The sequence below is a fragment of the Centroberyx affinis genome, unplaced genomic scaffold, assembly GCF_046629955.1.
Source record: "Centroberyx affinis isolate AG114_WGS23_722 - 3 ecotype Tasmania unplaced genomic scaffold, CSIRO-AGI_Caff_v1 ptg008447l_1, whole genome shotgun sequence".
Classification (NCBI taxonomy): domain Eukaryota; kingdom Metazoa; phylum Chordata; class Actinopteri; order Beryciformes; family Berycidae; genus Centroberyx; species Centroberyx affinis.
This window is the reverse complement of record NW_027284194.1, coordinates 1-18,157: the sequence shown is the minus strand read 5'-3', so window position 1 is coordinate 18,157 and position 18,157 is coordinate 1. Positions and strand designations below refer to the sequence as shown.

At 41.1% G+C, this 18,157-nt stretch overlaps 1 protein-coding gene across 1 annotated transcript; it reads right to left on the bottom strand.

Annotated features, from left to right (window-relative positions):
• Positions 1-866: 866 nt before the first annotated feature.
• On the bottom strand, positions 867-18,154 carry taf1b (TATA box binding protein (Tbp)-associated factor, RNA polymerase I, B; the record flags this gene model as incomplete). The annotated part of the gene is made up of 11 exons (XM_071514314.1): positions 867-1,191; positions 2,713-2,939; positions 4,006-4,076; positions 6,664-6,754; positions 9,387-9,430; positions 10,686-10,860; positions 12,903-13,050; positions 13,514-13,613; positions 15,279-15,450; positions 16,552-16,657; positions 18,119-18,154. Coding segments are annotated over 11 exons (1,380 nt in total), but the record flags the coding sequence as incomplete, so codon positions are not given.
• Positions 18,155-18,157: the final 3 nt, after the last annotated feature.

Below are 18,157 nucleotides of genomic sequence, written 5' to 3'. Positions count from 1 at the left end.
ATTTTTCTAAATATTATTACCTAGTATCTCATAAATAAGACTTGGTATCTCATAATTTTGAGATATTAAATCAAAATATTGAGGAAAAAAAATCTCACTTGATGAAAAAAAAAAAAAACATAAAAAAAGACCCAGATTTTTTTAACAGGGGGCAGAAATGGGCTTCCATCCACTCCTGGGTCTGTGTAGTTTTTGGTAGGGCTGAACAATTAATTTTATTAATTATAATAAATTTTATCGAAATCTCAATATGGCCTACTGCAATTTTCAAATCGCAGGAGGCGCAATATTTGTTAAAGGTGAAATGTGTCAAAATACCATTTTAAAGTAAATATTGTGGTGCTGCAGAGATGTCCTGGCCTACACATCATATTCTACAGACTGAAGAAAACATCTTTGTTTGGTACAGATCCCCGCAAAAATCACACCATAATCATTTTAATACGTTTTTCAATGAAAATGAGAATAATGATGTAAAAATTATCATTCCCTCTAATATCGCAAATCATATCGCAATTGCAATATCAGTCAAAATAATCGCAATTAGATATTTTTTCAAAATCGTTCAGCCCTAGTTTTTGGTCGTTCCATTTTCTTTTCCGAAAACCGAAATTTAAAAAATTAAAAACCAATTGGTAATTTGATTTTCATTTCAAAATCCAGAAATGAAAAAATGGGAATACAAGCCAATTTTTGTTTCGTTTTCCTGGTCAGAAACGGCAGATACAACATTTAGAGAGAGGACTTGATTTCCCTTTTCTTTCTAAATGAAGAAAACAGAAGGAGGAAAAAGTTCTTTCCCTCCTGAACAGCAGCATCAGTGAATATTTCTGCCTGCTGGAGATTTCTAAACACCTTTTCTTCTTTTTCAGTCCCTTTCAGCGTCACTTTGTCGCCTCGTTCTTCCCGTTTGTCGGCTTCCCGGAGGTTTCCCGGGCGGAGCTTTCCTCCTGCCGCCGGGGGGTTTCGGTCCGGGTTTTTTTACTCCTGGAGGTTTTGGTCCTGGGGGTTTTCCTCCCGGGGGTTTTCCTCTCGGGGTCTCTGGTCCGGAGCAGCCGGCGCTCCAGGCTCAGCACCTCCTCGAACACGCGGGCCGGCCGGACGTCCAGCAGGAAGGAGAGCAGCTCCAGCAGCCAGGCGTAGCTCCGGGGCAGAGTGGGCTCCAGCTCCCTGTAGTGGCTGCTGCAGTTCCTGAGGAGGAGAAGAAGAAACTGAGTTCATCTCCAAGGCTGTGACCGGAATGGATCACTGTCTGTGTTTCAGGGCACTGATACGTATGTCAGACATTTTATGTTAGTGTCCGAATCGTAAAATGATATTGTGGAATGATTTTGAGGGCACTACATATTTCCCACAATGCACTGTAATATGTAGTGAACAAGCCTGGTCACTAAAACGGTGAAAGTACCAAAATGCATTGCGAGTCTGTCGTCACCTGGCCTGGAAACTTTATTCTGTGTAAGAACATTGTGAGCAACGAAAAAAACGGAGTCAAATTCCAAGTATGTGGACATACTTGACCAATAAAGCTGATTCTGATTCTGATTCTGATTCTGATTACCAAGCAACCAAGCTGTAACCCTTCTGTGGTTTTATAATGATGACATCATCCTCTTCTTCACCAAACCTCGTTTACTAATGCAAGTCAATAAACTTTTTTTGGTACCAAAAAGATGTCAAGCTACTCTAAAGATGTTTTCCTTTAACTGCCAATTCATAACTAATTACAAATGCACGTTTTGTTATGCTAATTTGAGCTCGTTAACTGCAGGTTATACGGCACAGAGCTTATTGTCAGGTGTTTTTTGTTAATGTCAGCTAGTGAGAATCCAAAACCTGAAGGAAACCTCACAGCTGGATCAGTGAAGAGCTGCTGTGTGAAAATAAACAGAAAGAAGAAGCCGAACACAACTCCGACACAGAGAATATTTATTCACCGACATAAAGCCGGAAAACGCCGAGACGGGAACGTCGGTGAATATTTTTTTCTGTTTAATGTCGGCTAGTGACTCATATATGGCTTTGAAGGAATATTGGTAACTTGTCAGATGTTGAGCTGAAACATTTGTTTATGTGACTGGTGAACGCAGACGCAGGCTGATGATGAATTAAGTGTCTGAATTCACTCATTAGTCATGTGTGATTTACCGCTAATTAGTGCACTAATAGAGCAGAGCTATATAGGGAAATACACATGAGGGAATAGTGATCCATTCTGGTGACAAAATTTTTATGTGTGTTTGTGTATTTTTTAATGGATGGACTATTTCAGATACTCTGTTGAAACATGCAGCCTAGGATTGCGTTGTTCCTGTCAAATAAACACTTTATTAGACAGTTAAAAGTAGAGACAGGAAATACTAGGGGAGAGAGAGAGAGAGAGAGAGAGAGAGAGAGAGAGAGAGAGAGAGAGAGAGAGAGAGAGAGAGAGAGAGAGAGAGAAAGAGAGAGAGAGAGAGAAAGAGAGAGAGAGAGAGAGAGAGATAGAGAGAAAGAGAGAGAGAGAGAGAGAAATAGTAATATTATTATACATTATTATAATTATCTTGACAAATCAGTTCATCCATATGTGTTAGTTTGTTTGTTTGTTTGCAGACAGAGACGGATAGAGACAAATAGTAATGGAAGGGAAGGGAAATGACATGCGACAAAACCCCCAGGATGGATTCGAACACAGGACCTAACCCACATGCCCCCCCCCCCCCCCCACACCTGGTTTTGCAGGGCCTCAGCATCGGGTGCCAGTACTCTGTGTTGGAGGGAACCAGGACTTTGTTCTCCAGCCTCAGGACCCCGTCCAGCGTCTGCCGGTGCAGGCTGGGCCCGTCCGCCCCCCCCGCCCCCCCAGCTGAACCCGGAGCAGCGGGGGGCGGGGCTCTGCCGGTCCGGCCCCAGACCGGACAGCTTCTCAAAACAGATCTGGATCTGCTCGGCTACTCCTGACGACAAACAAGACATCAACAGTTTATCTTGTTTTTTACTTTTTCATCCTGGGACCTGGATCAGTACAGTTCAGTCTCAGCAGGAGATCCGGTCCTAAACCCCACAGATCAGCCAATGGCAGTAAACATTTCAGTAGCATGCTTTTATCATCAGAGCTCAGGATTTACACAGATTTGGGTTTGGGGTTTAGTTACTCTTTAAAATATCAAGGAGGCACCATTATGTTTTTTTAATCTGATATTGATATTTCCCCCCATATCCACTGATACCAATATTTATTTGTGTAAAACAGGTTCAGCTTTTCAGAAACGTCTATCTCACTGATTCTTAACCTTTTTCATATCAAGGACCATAATCTAGTCCACATTAGAGCCACAGACCCCCATTTGATGAGATTTTGTCTCTCGGACCCAAATCTGAGAATATTTTTATTGTCAGATATGATTTAGTCCAGAACTCCATGACTGTCTGTACTGTAGGTAGAGAGATAACAGAGAAACTATGATCAGAACAGTCATTCTAATACATTCTCTAACTGTGTTCACTTCTTGTAAATGAAATAATGGTGAAGTTTAACAATTCATTAATTTGCTGGGGACCCCCTGGAACCCCCTCAAGGACCCCTTGGTGGTCCCCGGACCTCAGGATGAGAACCGCTGGTCTATATTAAGATCATTAAATGGTTTCACACAAAATACCATGTTAGTTTTATTCTGTTGCTAATTTGTATTTAGTGACACACTCTCAAAAATGTCAATTCCACAAATGACTAAATATCAGCAGTAAAAATAATATTGAGCCGATACTGATATTGCTTTTTAAAGCTGATATTGGATCAATATCGATAGTCTGCCTCTATATCGGTGCATCCAGATAAAATAAAGTAAAACTCACTGACAGACACTGCAGTGCTGAGCATGAAGTGATGCAGTGTCTCATGTCTGTATCCTGATTACTTTGTGAAATATTGAGATCATGCTTATTATTAATTAGTCTCAATTTGAGCAACAAAATTATTTTCTGGCCCTTTCTGCATGTTCCAGTCTGCAGGGAGAGACTCACTTCTCCTCTTCAGGACGACCGACTTGTCTTTCCTGGAGGGATACAGAGGCTTCTGAGGCTTCCACTGCCTCCTGAGGAGAGAGAGCAGATTCAGTCTGAGGAAAAGCTTCAGTGACTCTGTGGAAATGTTTCGTCTGCTCTGAAGCTCCCGAAGCTCCTGAAGCTCCCAAAGCTGCTGAAGCTCCTGAAGCCTCTGAAGCTCCCGAAGCTCCTGAAGCCGCTGAAGCTCCCGAAGCTCCTGAAGCTGCTGAAGCCTCTGAAGCTCCTGAAGCTCCTGAAGCCTCTGAAGCTCCCGAAGCTCCTGAAGCCGCTGAAGCTCCCGAAGCTCCTGAAGCTCCTGAAGCCTCTGAAGCTCCCGAAGCTCCTGAAGCTGCTGAAGCCTCTGAAGCTCCTGAAGCCGCTGAAGCTCCCGAAGCTCCTGAAGCCTCTGAAGCTCCTGAAGCCGCTGAAGCTCCCGAAGCTCCTGAAGCTCCTGAAGCCTCTGAAGCTCCTGAAGCCGCTGAAGCTCCCGAAGCTCCTGAAGCTCCTGAAGCCTCTGAAGCTCCTGAAGCTGCTGAAGCCTCTGAAGCTCCCGAAGCCTCTGAAGCTCCTGAAGCTCCTGAAGCTCCTGAAGCTGCTGAAGCCTCTGAAGCTCCTGAAGCTGCTGAAGCTCCTGAAGCTCCTGAAGCTCCTGAAGCTGCTGAAGCCTCTGAAGCTCCCGAAGCTGCTGAAGCTCCCGAAGCTCCCGAAGCCTCTGAAGCTACAGAAGCTCCTGAAGCTCCTGAAGCTGCTGAAGCTCCTGAAGCTCCTGAAGCTCCTGAAGCTGCTGAAGCCTCTGAAGCTCCTGAAGCTGCTGAAGCCTCTGAAGCTCCCGAAGCTCCTGAAGCTGCTGAAGCCTCTGAAGCTCCTGAAGCTCCCGAAGCTGCTGAAGCTCCCGAAGCCTCTGAAGCTCCTGAAGCTGCTGAAGCTGCTGAAGCTCCTGAAGCTCCTGAAGCCTCTGAAGCCCCTGAAGCCTCTGAAGCTCCTGAAGCTCCTGAAGCCTCTGAAGCCTCTGAAGCTGCTGAAGCCTCTAAAGCTCCTGAAGCTCCTGAAGCCTCTGAAGCTCCTGAAGCTCCTGAAGCCTCTGAAGCCCCTGAAGCTCCTGAAGCTCCTGAAGCCTCTGAAGCTCCTGAAGCCTCTGAAGCTCCTGAAGCTCCTGAAGCTCTGGTCTGTTTCTGGTTGGAAGCTTTTTGCTGCTGTGGGACAAAAACACTCATCTGAAACATGCATGAAAACTGAATGTTTGTTTGACAGGTATCTTTTTTTTTTATTATTCTTTATTTAGGGATAACAGGGATTGATTGACTGATAAAATTATGAAACTCACTCAACACATAAACAAAGGTGTTACTTTTCAATTCAAATCAGAAAAACACCAAAACTGCAGCAACTTGTTTTTCCACTAAAGAGGCGATTTGGTTTAATTAAGCAATATCACTTTTATACAACTGCTCTATAAATAAAGCTATTTATCCAGTAATGGTAAGATATTGGAGCGAATACCAATGGAATATCTAACATACAGATTTAAATGTAAAACAGGTGATTTTTTTAAGACTTGGACATCCTTCTTTAAAGATGCTGGTAAAAGACTTATGAATACTGTGTTAAAGGGAATGATGGATTACAGTACTGAAAATTGGCAAAGTGACATTTTAGGGTCATAAGGTGGTATATTTATTTATTTATTTGTTGATTGATTTTTTTTTTATTCATTTCTGTGCTTTGTTTTCAGAGTTTTCTTAACATTCTAAATCTTTTTTATTTAATCTTATTTATTTATTTAATTATAATTTGTTCTCTTTTTTTTTCCTTTTTTCTCTCCAGATGTTTAGTTGTTACATCACTGTTGATTGTGATGAACTGAGCGTTTCCTTAAACTTATACATACACAGATGCAAAGACATTTTTAACAACATATTTATGTGATTGTGTGGGATCATTTCTTTGAGTATATCACATGCTATGTGTCATGAGTCAGGATCAGATGTCAGATGTTCAGTTCTTGTGGCCACTCTGTATTGTTGAATTTGTTTGTGTTTAAAAGCATAATAAAAATATTGTAAAAAAAAAAAAAAAAAAAAAATAGATTACTGGACCGGAACTTTTGCTTTTATTTTGATATTATTTTTGTTATTAGTGTTGTTGTTGTGCAAAAGTCTTAGGCACACTAGATTTTTTATATAAATTTCTTAGAAGTCTTAGATGTTTATTTGTTTTCTGCATTAGTGTGTCAGTAGTCTGCTGTTTATTTTACATTTTTGATATTCAGAAACTTTTCATTTCATTAGTTTTGAAAGCATCTTCGCTTTATGGATTTCTTTGACATATGCCTAAGACTTCTGCACAGTACTGTATATATTTTGTTTTTATTAGTTTGCCATCACTTTTATGTAGTGATATTATTTTCTGTATGTTATTTTTGTGTTCTCTACAACATTGTGAAATTTTAACATTTTTTAGGTGGAGGCTTCAAATAAGCCCATCGGGTTTTCTGTCTCTCCCTGCACTGTATATTATTTGTTTATCTTTGTCATTTGTGTATTTTTTTAATTTGTGCAAAATAAAACTAAACTAAACTAAACTAAACTAAACTAACTGCTGCATAATTAACCAGGGGATCTAAGCGGGGCGTCTCACCTGGCCGTCTCCTCGTCTCGTCTCTCTCTCGCTCGGCTCAGCGCCGCCTGCAGCAGCCTGAACCACCGGCGCACACTGAACACCCGGCTGCCTGTCCACACAACAACAACAACAACAACAACAACAACAACAACAACAACAGACCAGACAGTCAGTTATACACCCAGGTCAACTCACACTCCCTGTGATTTCACTGCAATATGGAGCTTCTGTCCAAGTCAACAGACACTTCTCTCTTCCTTCAATAACCTCAGTGACAGTCACAAACACACCAAATACTAAAGTTGGTTTCAACAGAACCAAAATAACTCAAAAAATAAATTTCAGTGAATCTCTATGAGGATTCAGCTGCAGCATTTTCTGCTGATTTTTCCCATTAAACTCAAATAGCAGTAGGGAGAGAAAAAAAGAGAGAAAAAGTTGCACATCTCAGTGTTGAAGATCTTTTAGAGCAGTGATTCTCAACGTGTGGTCCGGGGAGGTCCGGGGGTCCACAGCAAACTGATGAATTGTTCATCCTCAGCATTATTTCATTTCATTTTCCTCTGTACTGTTTGTTATTGGGCTGTTTCTTTGCTTTGACCTGCCAAGGGACTACAGATGTGAATTAGCTTGCAGCTATAATCTGGTATGGTGCATCAAATGGTGACATTTATGTTTGAACTGTACATTGTCCCTTTTAAATAAATAAATAAATAATAATAATAATACATTTACAAGAAGTTAACACAGTTAGAGAATGTAGAAGAATGGCTGTTCTGATCATAATTTCTCTGTTATCTCTCTACCTACAATACAGACAGTCATGGAGTTCGAGAGACAAAATCTCATCAAATGGGGGTCTGTGGCTCTAATGTGGACTAGATTAGGGTCCTTGATATGAAAAAGGTTGAGAATCACTGCTTTAGAGCATTTTAGAGTCAAGTGGAGTCACAGCTGAATCCTCACACAGACACACTGAAACACAAAACAATAACATACCAAGAGTCGGGCAATTACAGCATATAGTATGGCCATTATAGAAAGCTAAAAACTTCTCTCTTCACTTTAAGCCTTTAACCAGCTCTGACTCTCCTGATTCAGGCCGCGAACTCTTTTCTGCACTTTGCTTTGCTCTCATGCACTGCTGCCCTTCTTTTAAAATGTTGTATTTTACCTGATTTTATGCATTCTATGTACTCTACTTTTTAACTATATTTTTATTATTATTATTCAGTGGGTTATATTTTCCATCCTATGTTATGCATTCCTCATTTTTATCTTATTTTTACTATTATTATCAAGTGGGTTTTATTCTCCATCTTATTTTACATTAATTATGGCATTCTATCCCTGTTTTTATGCTCATTCTATGTCTATTTTCATGTGAAGATGCATTCTATGTATTCTATTCTCATCTTTATCTTATTTTCACTATTATTATCAAGTTTTATGTGAAGCACTTGGTGCATGTCATTTCTTTGTTGTAAAGCACTTTGAGTTTTCCCTCAGATATTTACAGCAGCCTCAAAACAGAGCAGAAAAACCACTGACCATATACTTGTACATTACTCAGCACTTACCAGTCATTAGCTTTCAGTTTACTTTTATTTAGTTTTATTTATTTGCAGTGAAACAATCATTCTACAAGACAGAAAACAGAAAACTGTGCGGGTGAGATCAAAAAACTCCTAGAGGCTTGTGAGGGAAAAGTACTAATAAAGTAATTTGCATCACTAAAATAAACAAAGACATCATAAATTCTAATTCTAGTGATAATTCTAATGCTTTAACTAGTTATTCCTGGATATTACTTAGTTATTTCCTGTCATCACCGTGTCAGTAATGTCCCGTAACTGAAAGCGTTACCGACAATTCAAATTAAAGCCAATATTACGCAACAGGCTCCTCCCCACTGGAGACTTTATGATCGAGTCTATTTTCAGTCTATTTTACGGTTCAGTGTGACGTCATTTACCGACTGACAGTCGACTGACAGAGTGGAGGAATGCAGAGCGACAGACCGGACGGGTTCTCAGGGTGAAAACACATTCCAGCTCAGCAGGGCGTCTCAGACATCACAACACAGAGAGAGAGAGAACTGGACTCATTTGTTGTCTGATTTATTCTGGCTCAACAAAAACCTCCCATGGATAAATAAAAGGTTTAAAGAAACTAGAAATATCCGCCTCACGGTTGTATGCCTCCGCCAGTAAACTTTGTTTTATCATTGCAAGGACAGTCTTTATTTATTGAACATATATAATTAATGTGATTATTAGGTCGACTTAAAGGATTTTGGTGTCTGCAAAAGTGAGTGACAGCACTTCCACCGTTTCTGTAGAATGACCCAAGATGGTTTTCTCAGCTACAGTGGTAAGCAAAACATTATGATGTCACAGTGAAGTTGACCTTTGAACTTTTGGATATAAAATGTCATCACTTCATCATTTTATCCTATTAGACATTAGTGTGAAATTTTGTCATAATTAGCGTATGAATTATTGAGTTATGGACAAAAACGTCTTTTGTGAGGTCCCGTGACCTTGACCTTTGACCTTTGACCACCAAAATCTAATCAGTTCATCCTCGAGTCCACGTGGACGTTTGTGCCAAATCTGAAGAAATTCCCTCCAGGCGTTCCTGAGATATCGAGTTCATGAGAATGGGACAGACAGACGGACAACCCAAAAACATTATTACAATCACATTACATCAAAATGAGAAGATTTTCTGGTCAGTACCTGTGTCTTCCTTGTCCTGGTCTCCTGCATCATTGGATAAATCCCTTAAAAAGACAAACAACACCAATACTTAGCATTTTGTTATAAAATCAAAATCCACAAATTTGACGAGTTCCTGGAAAATCGAAAACAGACTAAAGTTTAAAGGAGGAGCCCTATAATAGGAATTCAAATGTTCCTTTATGTATATACAGTATATCCTCTAAGCAGAAAGTCAATATTAGTGTTGGACACAGTTAAAGGCATTAACATCATTTTACACCTCTATTCATTTTCACATTACACTAAAAGGGGGCGGGGCCAGAATCCCTTATTTGGGATGAAAAATGATGTCATGCTAGAGAGGAGAAACAGTCTCAGTCTGGGTGACAAGTCTCATCCAGAGGGTCTGGACTTCAGATTCATTCAATAACAACAGTTTAACTGAACTACTTTCATTTTAACCGTTATCTTTAACCATCATGAGGAACATTATTCTGTTCCTGAGGACACTTGTGAACAAAATCATGAAAATTGAATAATAAACACTAAGTGCATCGGCAAAAAAAAAAAGAAGTTATTGTTCTTTTCATGGGGTCTTTAAAGAAAGAGTGCGGTTACTAGAGGTGTGACCAAGTCAACTTTCCTCAAGTCCCAAGTCAGTCTCAAGTCTTGAGGCACAAGTCTCAGGTCAAGTCTCAAGTCTAAATGCAGATTACCAAGTCAAGTCCAAGTCATTAATGTCAAGTCTCAAGTCAAGTCTCCAGTCTAAATGTAGAACAGCAAGTCAAGTCAGAACAAATCAGGAGTCCAGTATCAATTTAATATCTTAAAGAAAACTAAATATCTAGGACTTTTCAATGCAATATGGTTTTAATAGGATAAAAACTTGGTAAGAGCATCATGAGTTTGATTTCTATAATCAGTTTCAACTTCAATAAATTCAATCATTCCATACAAATTCAGAAAACAGAATTTAAATTCAGTCGTCTGCTGGAACAAATCTCATCACTTTCAATCTAAGTCATTTACACAAACACAAGATCTCAAGTCAAGACTTTAGAAACCTTTTCAAGTCATCAGAGTACAAGTCAGAGTCAAGTCCCAAGTCACCAGAACCTGAGTCAAGTCCAGTCTCAAGTCTTCTCTTCATGCATCAAGTCAAGTCTCAAGCAATTCAAACTGACTCGAGTCACATGACCTGGAGTCTGACTCGAGTCAGTTTGAATTGCCCCCCACCTCTGTGAACAGGTGAACAGTAAGTGCAGCAACGTCAACAAAGAGGTAATAAATAAAGTTATTTCTCGTTTCCACGGTTACCACTCGGTGTGGTCGTCCAGGCCGAACAGCAGCTTCATGGTGACCACGATCAGAGCGGCGGCCTGGAGGTCGTAGCGGGGCAGCGGCCGGCGGGACGGGGGGTCGAACGTCTGGAGCGCCTCGTCCGCCAGGCCGGCCCGCTCCGACACCCGGCACACCCAGGGGTGCAGCTCGTCTGGGGGGAGAGACGGGGAGGAGAACCAGGAGGAACCATGAGGAACCATGAGGAACCAGGAGGAACCATGAGGAACCATGAGGAACCAGGAGGAACCAGGAGGAACCATGAGGAACCACGAGGAACCAGGAGGAACCAGGAGGAACCACGAGGAACCATGAGGACAAAAACCTCCAGCAGGATGAGAGACGTGAAGAAGAAAACTGACGCCAGGAAAACATTTTTACAGTTTTTTCTGAATGCTGAAACACTAACAGTGATTCTTGAAGCTCTGTCTCTGAAACCATTAACTCTTGTAGCCGATGCATTTACCAAGTGAGCCAAACTGAACGCACGCTCTCTGCTTTACACTCAGTTTGTAGTTTTATAACACACTTTTTGCAAAACTGTAAACACAACTCACTGCTTTACACTCAGTTTGCAATTTACAGTAATACTGTAACACACTTCTAGCAACACTGTAAACTTATGGCCAGACCCACAAAGAAGGTGAGATTTAGTTAGTTATTTTTTCTGTTCTTTTTTTTCTAGCACCAATGTTTTTGTTTTCTTCTACTGTGCTTTTGTTATTTGAGGAGTGTTACTGTAGAACATTGAGAAAAATAAATAAATAACTTTTCCCCCTTATTTGTATTGATAGTGTTTTATGTTCTGAATACACATCCATACTTTACACATCTGGATACCTGTGTGTATGTGTGTTTACTACATGTATGACAAAACTTTATTGCAAGCTGCTCTGCCCTGCACACAGAAAAAGCAAAAGCCACAAGTGTTTTTCATTTATACTATCAGAGCGTAGTTGGTGCTTCATGTGCTTATTCAAATGATGGTTTGTGTGAACTGTATTGACGCAAAAACACAATTTTTTTTAAAAGGGTTTGAAGAGTTTTGCAAGAATTGTTTGCTTTTGCAAGAGATGTATAATGTTTTGCTGGTTTGGTGTGAGGTTTTGTGGTTAGTGTGTAGAGTTTTGCAAAAATAGCCGATAGTTTCAAAGATAGTGCCTAAGCAATCAGAAAAAACTGTAATAGGACTGTTGGGTTATTTTTATCTGTACAATCTGGACGTTAATTTGTCTCTTCTGTCTGTGTTTTAGCATTTTTATGTGTGTAAATAAATGAACTAAAGGAAGAAATGAGGAAAATATGAGGAGAATACTTCTGGAGTTATTTCACACATGAGAGAGAAAATATACAATCAGAGCAGAGCAGAGTCTTCCTCTGTGTTACAGAGAACTGCTTGTTAATGTGATAAATGTTTCATTCACATTATAATGTACTTCAGTCTAAAAACTGCTCCATTATTGTTATTAATATTATCATTAGTGATGGTACTAATAGCAGTGGCAGTAGCAGTAGTATTAGTAGTAGTACGCTGCAGGCAGGTTGCAGTCAGTCAGGTAGTATTAGTAGTATCAGTAGTAGTAGTAGTAGTAGTAGTAGTAGTAGTAGTAGTAGTAGTAGTAGTAGTAGTAGTATCAGTAGTATTAGTAGTATCAGTAGTATCAGTAGTAGTATCAGTAGTATCAGTACTATTAGTAGTAGTATTAGTAGTAGTATCAGTAGTATCAGTAGCATTAGTAGTATCAGTAGTATTAGTAGTATCAGTAGTATTAGTAGTATCAGTAGTATCAGTAGTAGTATCAGTAGTATCAGTACTATCAGTAGTATTAGTAGTAGTATTAGTAGTAGTATCAGTAGTATCAGTAGCATTAGTAGTATCAGTAGTATCAGTAGTATCAGTAGTATCAGTAGTAGTATCAGTAGTATCAGTAGTAGTATCAGTAGTATCAGTACTATCAGTAGTATTAGTAGTAGTATTAGTAGTATCAGTAGTAGTATCAGTAGTATCAGTACTATCAGTAGTAGTATCAGTAGTATCAGTACTATCAGTAGTATTAGTAGTAGTATTAGTAGTAGTATCAGTAGTAGTATCAGTAGTAGTATCAGTAGTAGTATCAGTAGTATCAGTAGTAGTATGAGTAGTATCAGTAGTAGTATCAGTAGTAGTATCAGTAGTATCAGTAGTATCAGTAGTACCAGGCAGGTTGAGGTCAGTCAGGTACTGCAGACTCAGCAGTTCTGGGTGCAGCAGGTTCTGTCTGCTGATTGGAGGAAAGACAGGAAGCTGCAGACAGTGAGCCAGACTCTGAGCCTCCTGATGCACCGAGCTGTGGGAGGGGACTGACTGCACACACACACACACACACACACACACACACACACACACACACACACACACACACACACACACACACACACACACACACACACACACACACACACACACACACACACACACACACACACACACACACACACACACACACACACACACACACACACACACACACACACACACACACGTTCAATATTCACTGAGGACTTCATGTACAGCCACTTTTCACTTTCTGACCAAACCATAAGTAAAAAAAAAAATCAATATATTGGAAACTTGGACAGAATTATCTTATTATATATATATATATATATATATATATATATACACACACACACACACATACATACATACATACATACATACATACATAGATATATATATTTATACATATCTATATATTTAATTCCCATCTTATTGTGTATATTTGTCATGCAGAGTGTGTATTGCAGCAGTGTCAGAGCGGTCAGACCTCCACTCTGAACAGCAGAGCGTCTCGGCCGTGGATCTTCATCTCTTCAGGGAAACTCTCATAAGCGTTCACATAGGGAACCAGGCCGTCCCGCACCAGCCTGCGGGACACGGGACAGGGTCACGGGACAGGGACACGGGACAGGGACACGGGACAGGGACACGGGACAGGGACACGGGACAGGGTCACGGGACAGGGTCACGGGACAGGGTCACGGGACAGGGTCACACTGCGCCTGCTGTCACACACCTTCACACCACTTCACCTCACTAAACTGGAGAACCTCCAGCACCTAAAGCTGCTCTTCCTTCCTGGTTTGTTAAAGTTGTTTCTCAGTCTGGTTCCAGGGCAGTTTGGCTGGAAATGATCTGATGCAACAAATGAACGAAGCTGGAAAACATTTCTGCCATATTCCTGCAAAGTGACCCGTTTGTAAAATTCCCTGATATTCCCCGACTTCTCCAGAGAAATGATCCAATTCCCTGATTTTCCCTGTTTGGAAAATGGCTCTTAAAATTCTTAAAATATTCCAGAAAATGAGAGAAAATGGAATATTATTCCAGAAATTCCAGGACAGGTGGGAATTGTGGAATTAAAAAAAAACAGAGCATCAACAGCAGCTCTACAGCTGTAAACCGGATCAGACCGCTTCCTGGTTTGGTTGCCAAACTATATCAGAAGAAGTTCCTGTTTCCTCGACCTGGAATACGACTAATAATAGGGCTGGGCGATATGGTTGAAATCAATATCATGATAATCATAAGGATTTTTCTCGATATCAATAAAGATCACGATATGGTTCATGTATGCAAAATCATGTTAAATAATCAAATTAATGTTCATCTCATTGAACCGAATGGTGATGTTAGGTGTGATGTCAAACAAAACAAAACAGAAATATTCAAATAATATTCCTACCATACCTCATTTTATCAGAGTTTTTAAGTAAAATTTCCTTGTCATCATCAATTCAGACAGCAGAAATGTGTCACGATGTTAAAATATCTTCATATCATCACGATATGATTCCACTGAAAGACGATAAACGATAATATTGAATTATCGCCCAGCCCTAACTAATAATGAGGTAAAAATTGGCCTTTTGGACTCAGAACACAATCGTTTGGCTACAAAACACCTGGATTATGCTGATTATGCTTATATTATGATTAGGAGCTTTTCAGAGAAATTAGATGGTCATATTATGGCCTTTTTAGAAAACAAAAAACCTAAAATTTTAACGGTGTCACATGGATCAGGACAGTTTGATCTGTTGAGAGAAGCATAATGACAGAACTTTTATTTTAGGGCAAACTGTTCCTTTAAATCTTATCCAAACACAGATTAGAGCAGATTTCTAACTTTCTGATCTAATCTATGAGCAAATCACAATTTACTAGCAGTCAAGGCAAATACTTTTTGCATCTGCCTTGATTGCTCGTGTTTTATTGGCTGTAGCACTTTTACATGTTGACTTGCTCAGTGTGGAGCCATCTCTTGCTCAGTGATGAAGACGTCATGGTGGAAACACGTCGGCTCTGAACCATGATGACAATAAAGGTTTTTTAAATTTCAAGCCCTTAGTCTCTTCCCTCCTCTCTGGACTTTGTGTTTAGAGCTACAGACTTTACTGTTTTCTCTCTGGAGGTTTTCAGTCAGCTAGAGTGTGTGTGGTGTGTGTACAGAGTGTGCGTCAGTGTGTGTCAGTGTGTACAGTGTGTGTGTGTGTGTGTGTGTGTGTGTCCGTGTGTGTGTGTGTGTGTACCTGAGCAGGTGTGCCAGGCTGAGCGCCTCGCGGCTCCAGACCAGAGCGAGGTGGAGGAGGGCGAGCGTCTTCCTCATGCTCATCAGGCCGCGGCTCCGCCTCTGCCGCCCCGTCAGGTAGGTGATGGCGTCCACCGAGCCCGAGCACACCGACCAGCCGTCACTCGAGTCTCCTGGGGGGGGCAGAGAGGGGGCGGGGTTAATGCATTTCACCACCAGGGTTTTGCTCTTTTCAGTACAACACAGTCTTTCCCTTTCCCTCCCAGACACGCCCTCCTCCTCCAGACACAATTGCTTTTGCCTCCCTAAGAGCCAGGAGAAGGATCCTGTTGGAAACCTAAAGCATCTGTCTGGCTTAGTGACCTGATGCTTTTCCTTAGGCTGGAAAAGATCAAATACTCAATTAGGGGATCAACCAAAAAATGTCATTCAATTTGGGATCCTATAATATCCTACTTTAAAAGATTAAAAACCCTCCGCCTAAACTGACCGTTGCACACCTTTCTCTATTACCTTCTTTTAACCCCCCCCCCCTATAAAAATGGCCACCTCTGTCAGACTAAGTGTTGTGAGGATCATGGTCTGGTCTCATGGTGTGAATACAGAATCATGATGCAATCAAGCAGTATGCAATCCAGAATTTTGTCTTATTATTGTAATTTTTGTTCTTGTTGTTTTATTTTATTTTTATTTCTTTGTTGTTTTTGTTTTGGTTTCTCTCCTCCCGCAACAGTTCTACTGAAACTCAATGTATATGTCACCATATTGTTATGCTCGTAGTTACTTTAATTTGAATTTTTTTTATACATGTAGTTTAGGTTATGGGTGGGAAACCTGATGTGAGGGGAGGGAAGAAAAAAAAGAAAATGAGAAACGAAACATCTGCAACTACATCTGTCCATTGTCATGTTGGTCTCTAATAATTATATAAAAAAGACTCCTCCTCCTCCTCCTCCTCCTCCTCCTCCTCCTCCTCCTCCTCCTCCTCCTCCTCCTCCTCCTCCTCCTCCTCCTCCCTTCCTCCTCCCTTCCTCCTCCCTTCCTCCTCCTCCTCCTTCCCTCCTCCTCCTTCTCCCTTCTCCCTCCTCCCTCTCCCTCCCTCCCTCCCTCTCCTCTCCCTCCCTCCCTCCCTCCCCTCCCTCTCCTCCCTCTCCTCCTCCTCCTCCTCCTCCTCCTCCTCCTCCTCCCCCTCCCCCCTCCCCCTCCTCCTCCTCCTCCTCCTCCTCCTCCTCCTCCTCCTCCTCCTCCTCCTCCTCCTCCTCCTCCTCCTCCACCTGGGCAGGAGCCGGCGGTGCTGGGCAGGTCGGCTTCCCCGTCCGTCTCGCTGGCGGACATGACGGACGACTCGGCCGCGCTGTCCGACTCCGAGTCCGACCCCCGCTGAGGAGACGAAGAGGAGCGTTAGTGAGTATCTGATTTACACAGACAGACATCTTGCCCCTGCTAACTAGGTCATATCACTGTATAGATGAAGATTGTTCTTCACAGAGACAAATATCAGAATATGTGAGATGATTGGCAGGGTTCCTACACGGTTTCCATTTTAAAATTCCATATTTTTCCCAGACCCTATGTTCTTGACCGGATTTGATTTTGGTGGGTATTTGATATAATGCATGCTGACAGCGGCTGGGTAATAAGAGCGTCCCTCTATCTGAACATTATTCTGCACATCAACAAAACCTGTGGACTCAAAGTGGCTCTACAACAACATAAAAGCTAGAATTATGTGTGTATCGGACCTGAACCGCAACATTTTCCATACTTTTCCAGACATTTTTTTTCAAATTCCCAAACTATTCAAGACCTGGAAATGATCAAATTCATTTTTAATACTTTTCCAGACTTTCCAGACCTGCGTAGGAACCCTGTGAGATCTGCAGATATTTTGATATCTTCATACACAAATCTGCTCTCTAAATTGATGAGAACAAGCAAAGTTCATTTACAAACTGACAAAATGACATCACTTTTAACAATACCATGCAGTTTAATGTGATGAACATCAGTCTGATTATTTAATGTGATTTTGAATACATAAACCATATCATGATACAGTACTGTGTAAAAGTCCTAGGCAGCCTAGATTTTTTATATATATTTTGTCTGCATTAGTGTGTCAGCAGACTGCTCTTTATAGTATTTTTTTTTTTATATTTAGAAACTTTTCATCTAATTATTTTTGAAAGCATCTTCGGTTTACGGATTATTTTTACATGTACCTAAGACTTTTACACAGTATATATGGATACCGTATTTCCTCTGATAGTGGCCAGTAGTCAATTAAAAGCGGGGTCTCCGATAACGTCTGGGGACACGAACAAATAAGGCCGGCCCCAAATACAGACCGGGGAAAAAAACAAAGGAAAAAACAACGGTGGATCCCGGTAAACTCCTGGTGCCTGTTATATAATGTAACTGTAGTTTGTAGTAACGTACAAGTGCCACAAGATGGCAGTATGCCACAAGACGGCTCGGCCGGAGGAAGTCTCTGGAGCGTGCCGTCGTCCATTACCGTAATTATCGGTAACGCGTCGCAGTAACAAAAAAAACGGCTACCTAACGAACCCCAACAGAAGCAGATCAGAAAGCAAGGAGGCTTCGTACTAAAATATGAGCAAATATACTTATCAAACAGAGGGAATTAGAAATAAAGGCCTGTCTCTAATATAAGCCTGCTTCCAATAAAGGCCTGGGACCCTCTGCAGCTGAGGGAAATAAAGGCCTGGGCCAATATTAGAGGAAATACGGTATCTAAAAAAACTCCTTATGATTATCATGATGTTGGTTTGAAGCACATCAGCAGCTCATCATGTGGGTTCATGGTTCCTGAACACTCACCACTTTGAACTTGACGCTGCGGACAGGAGTGTTGGTGAA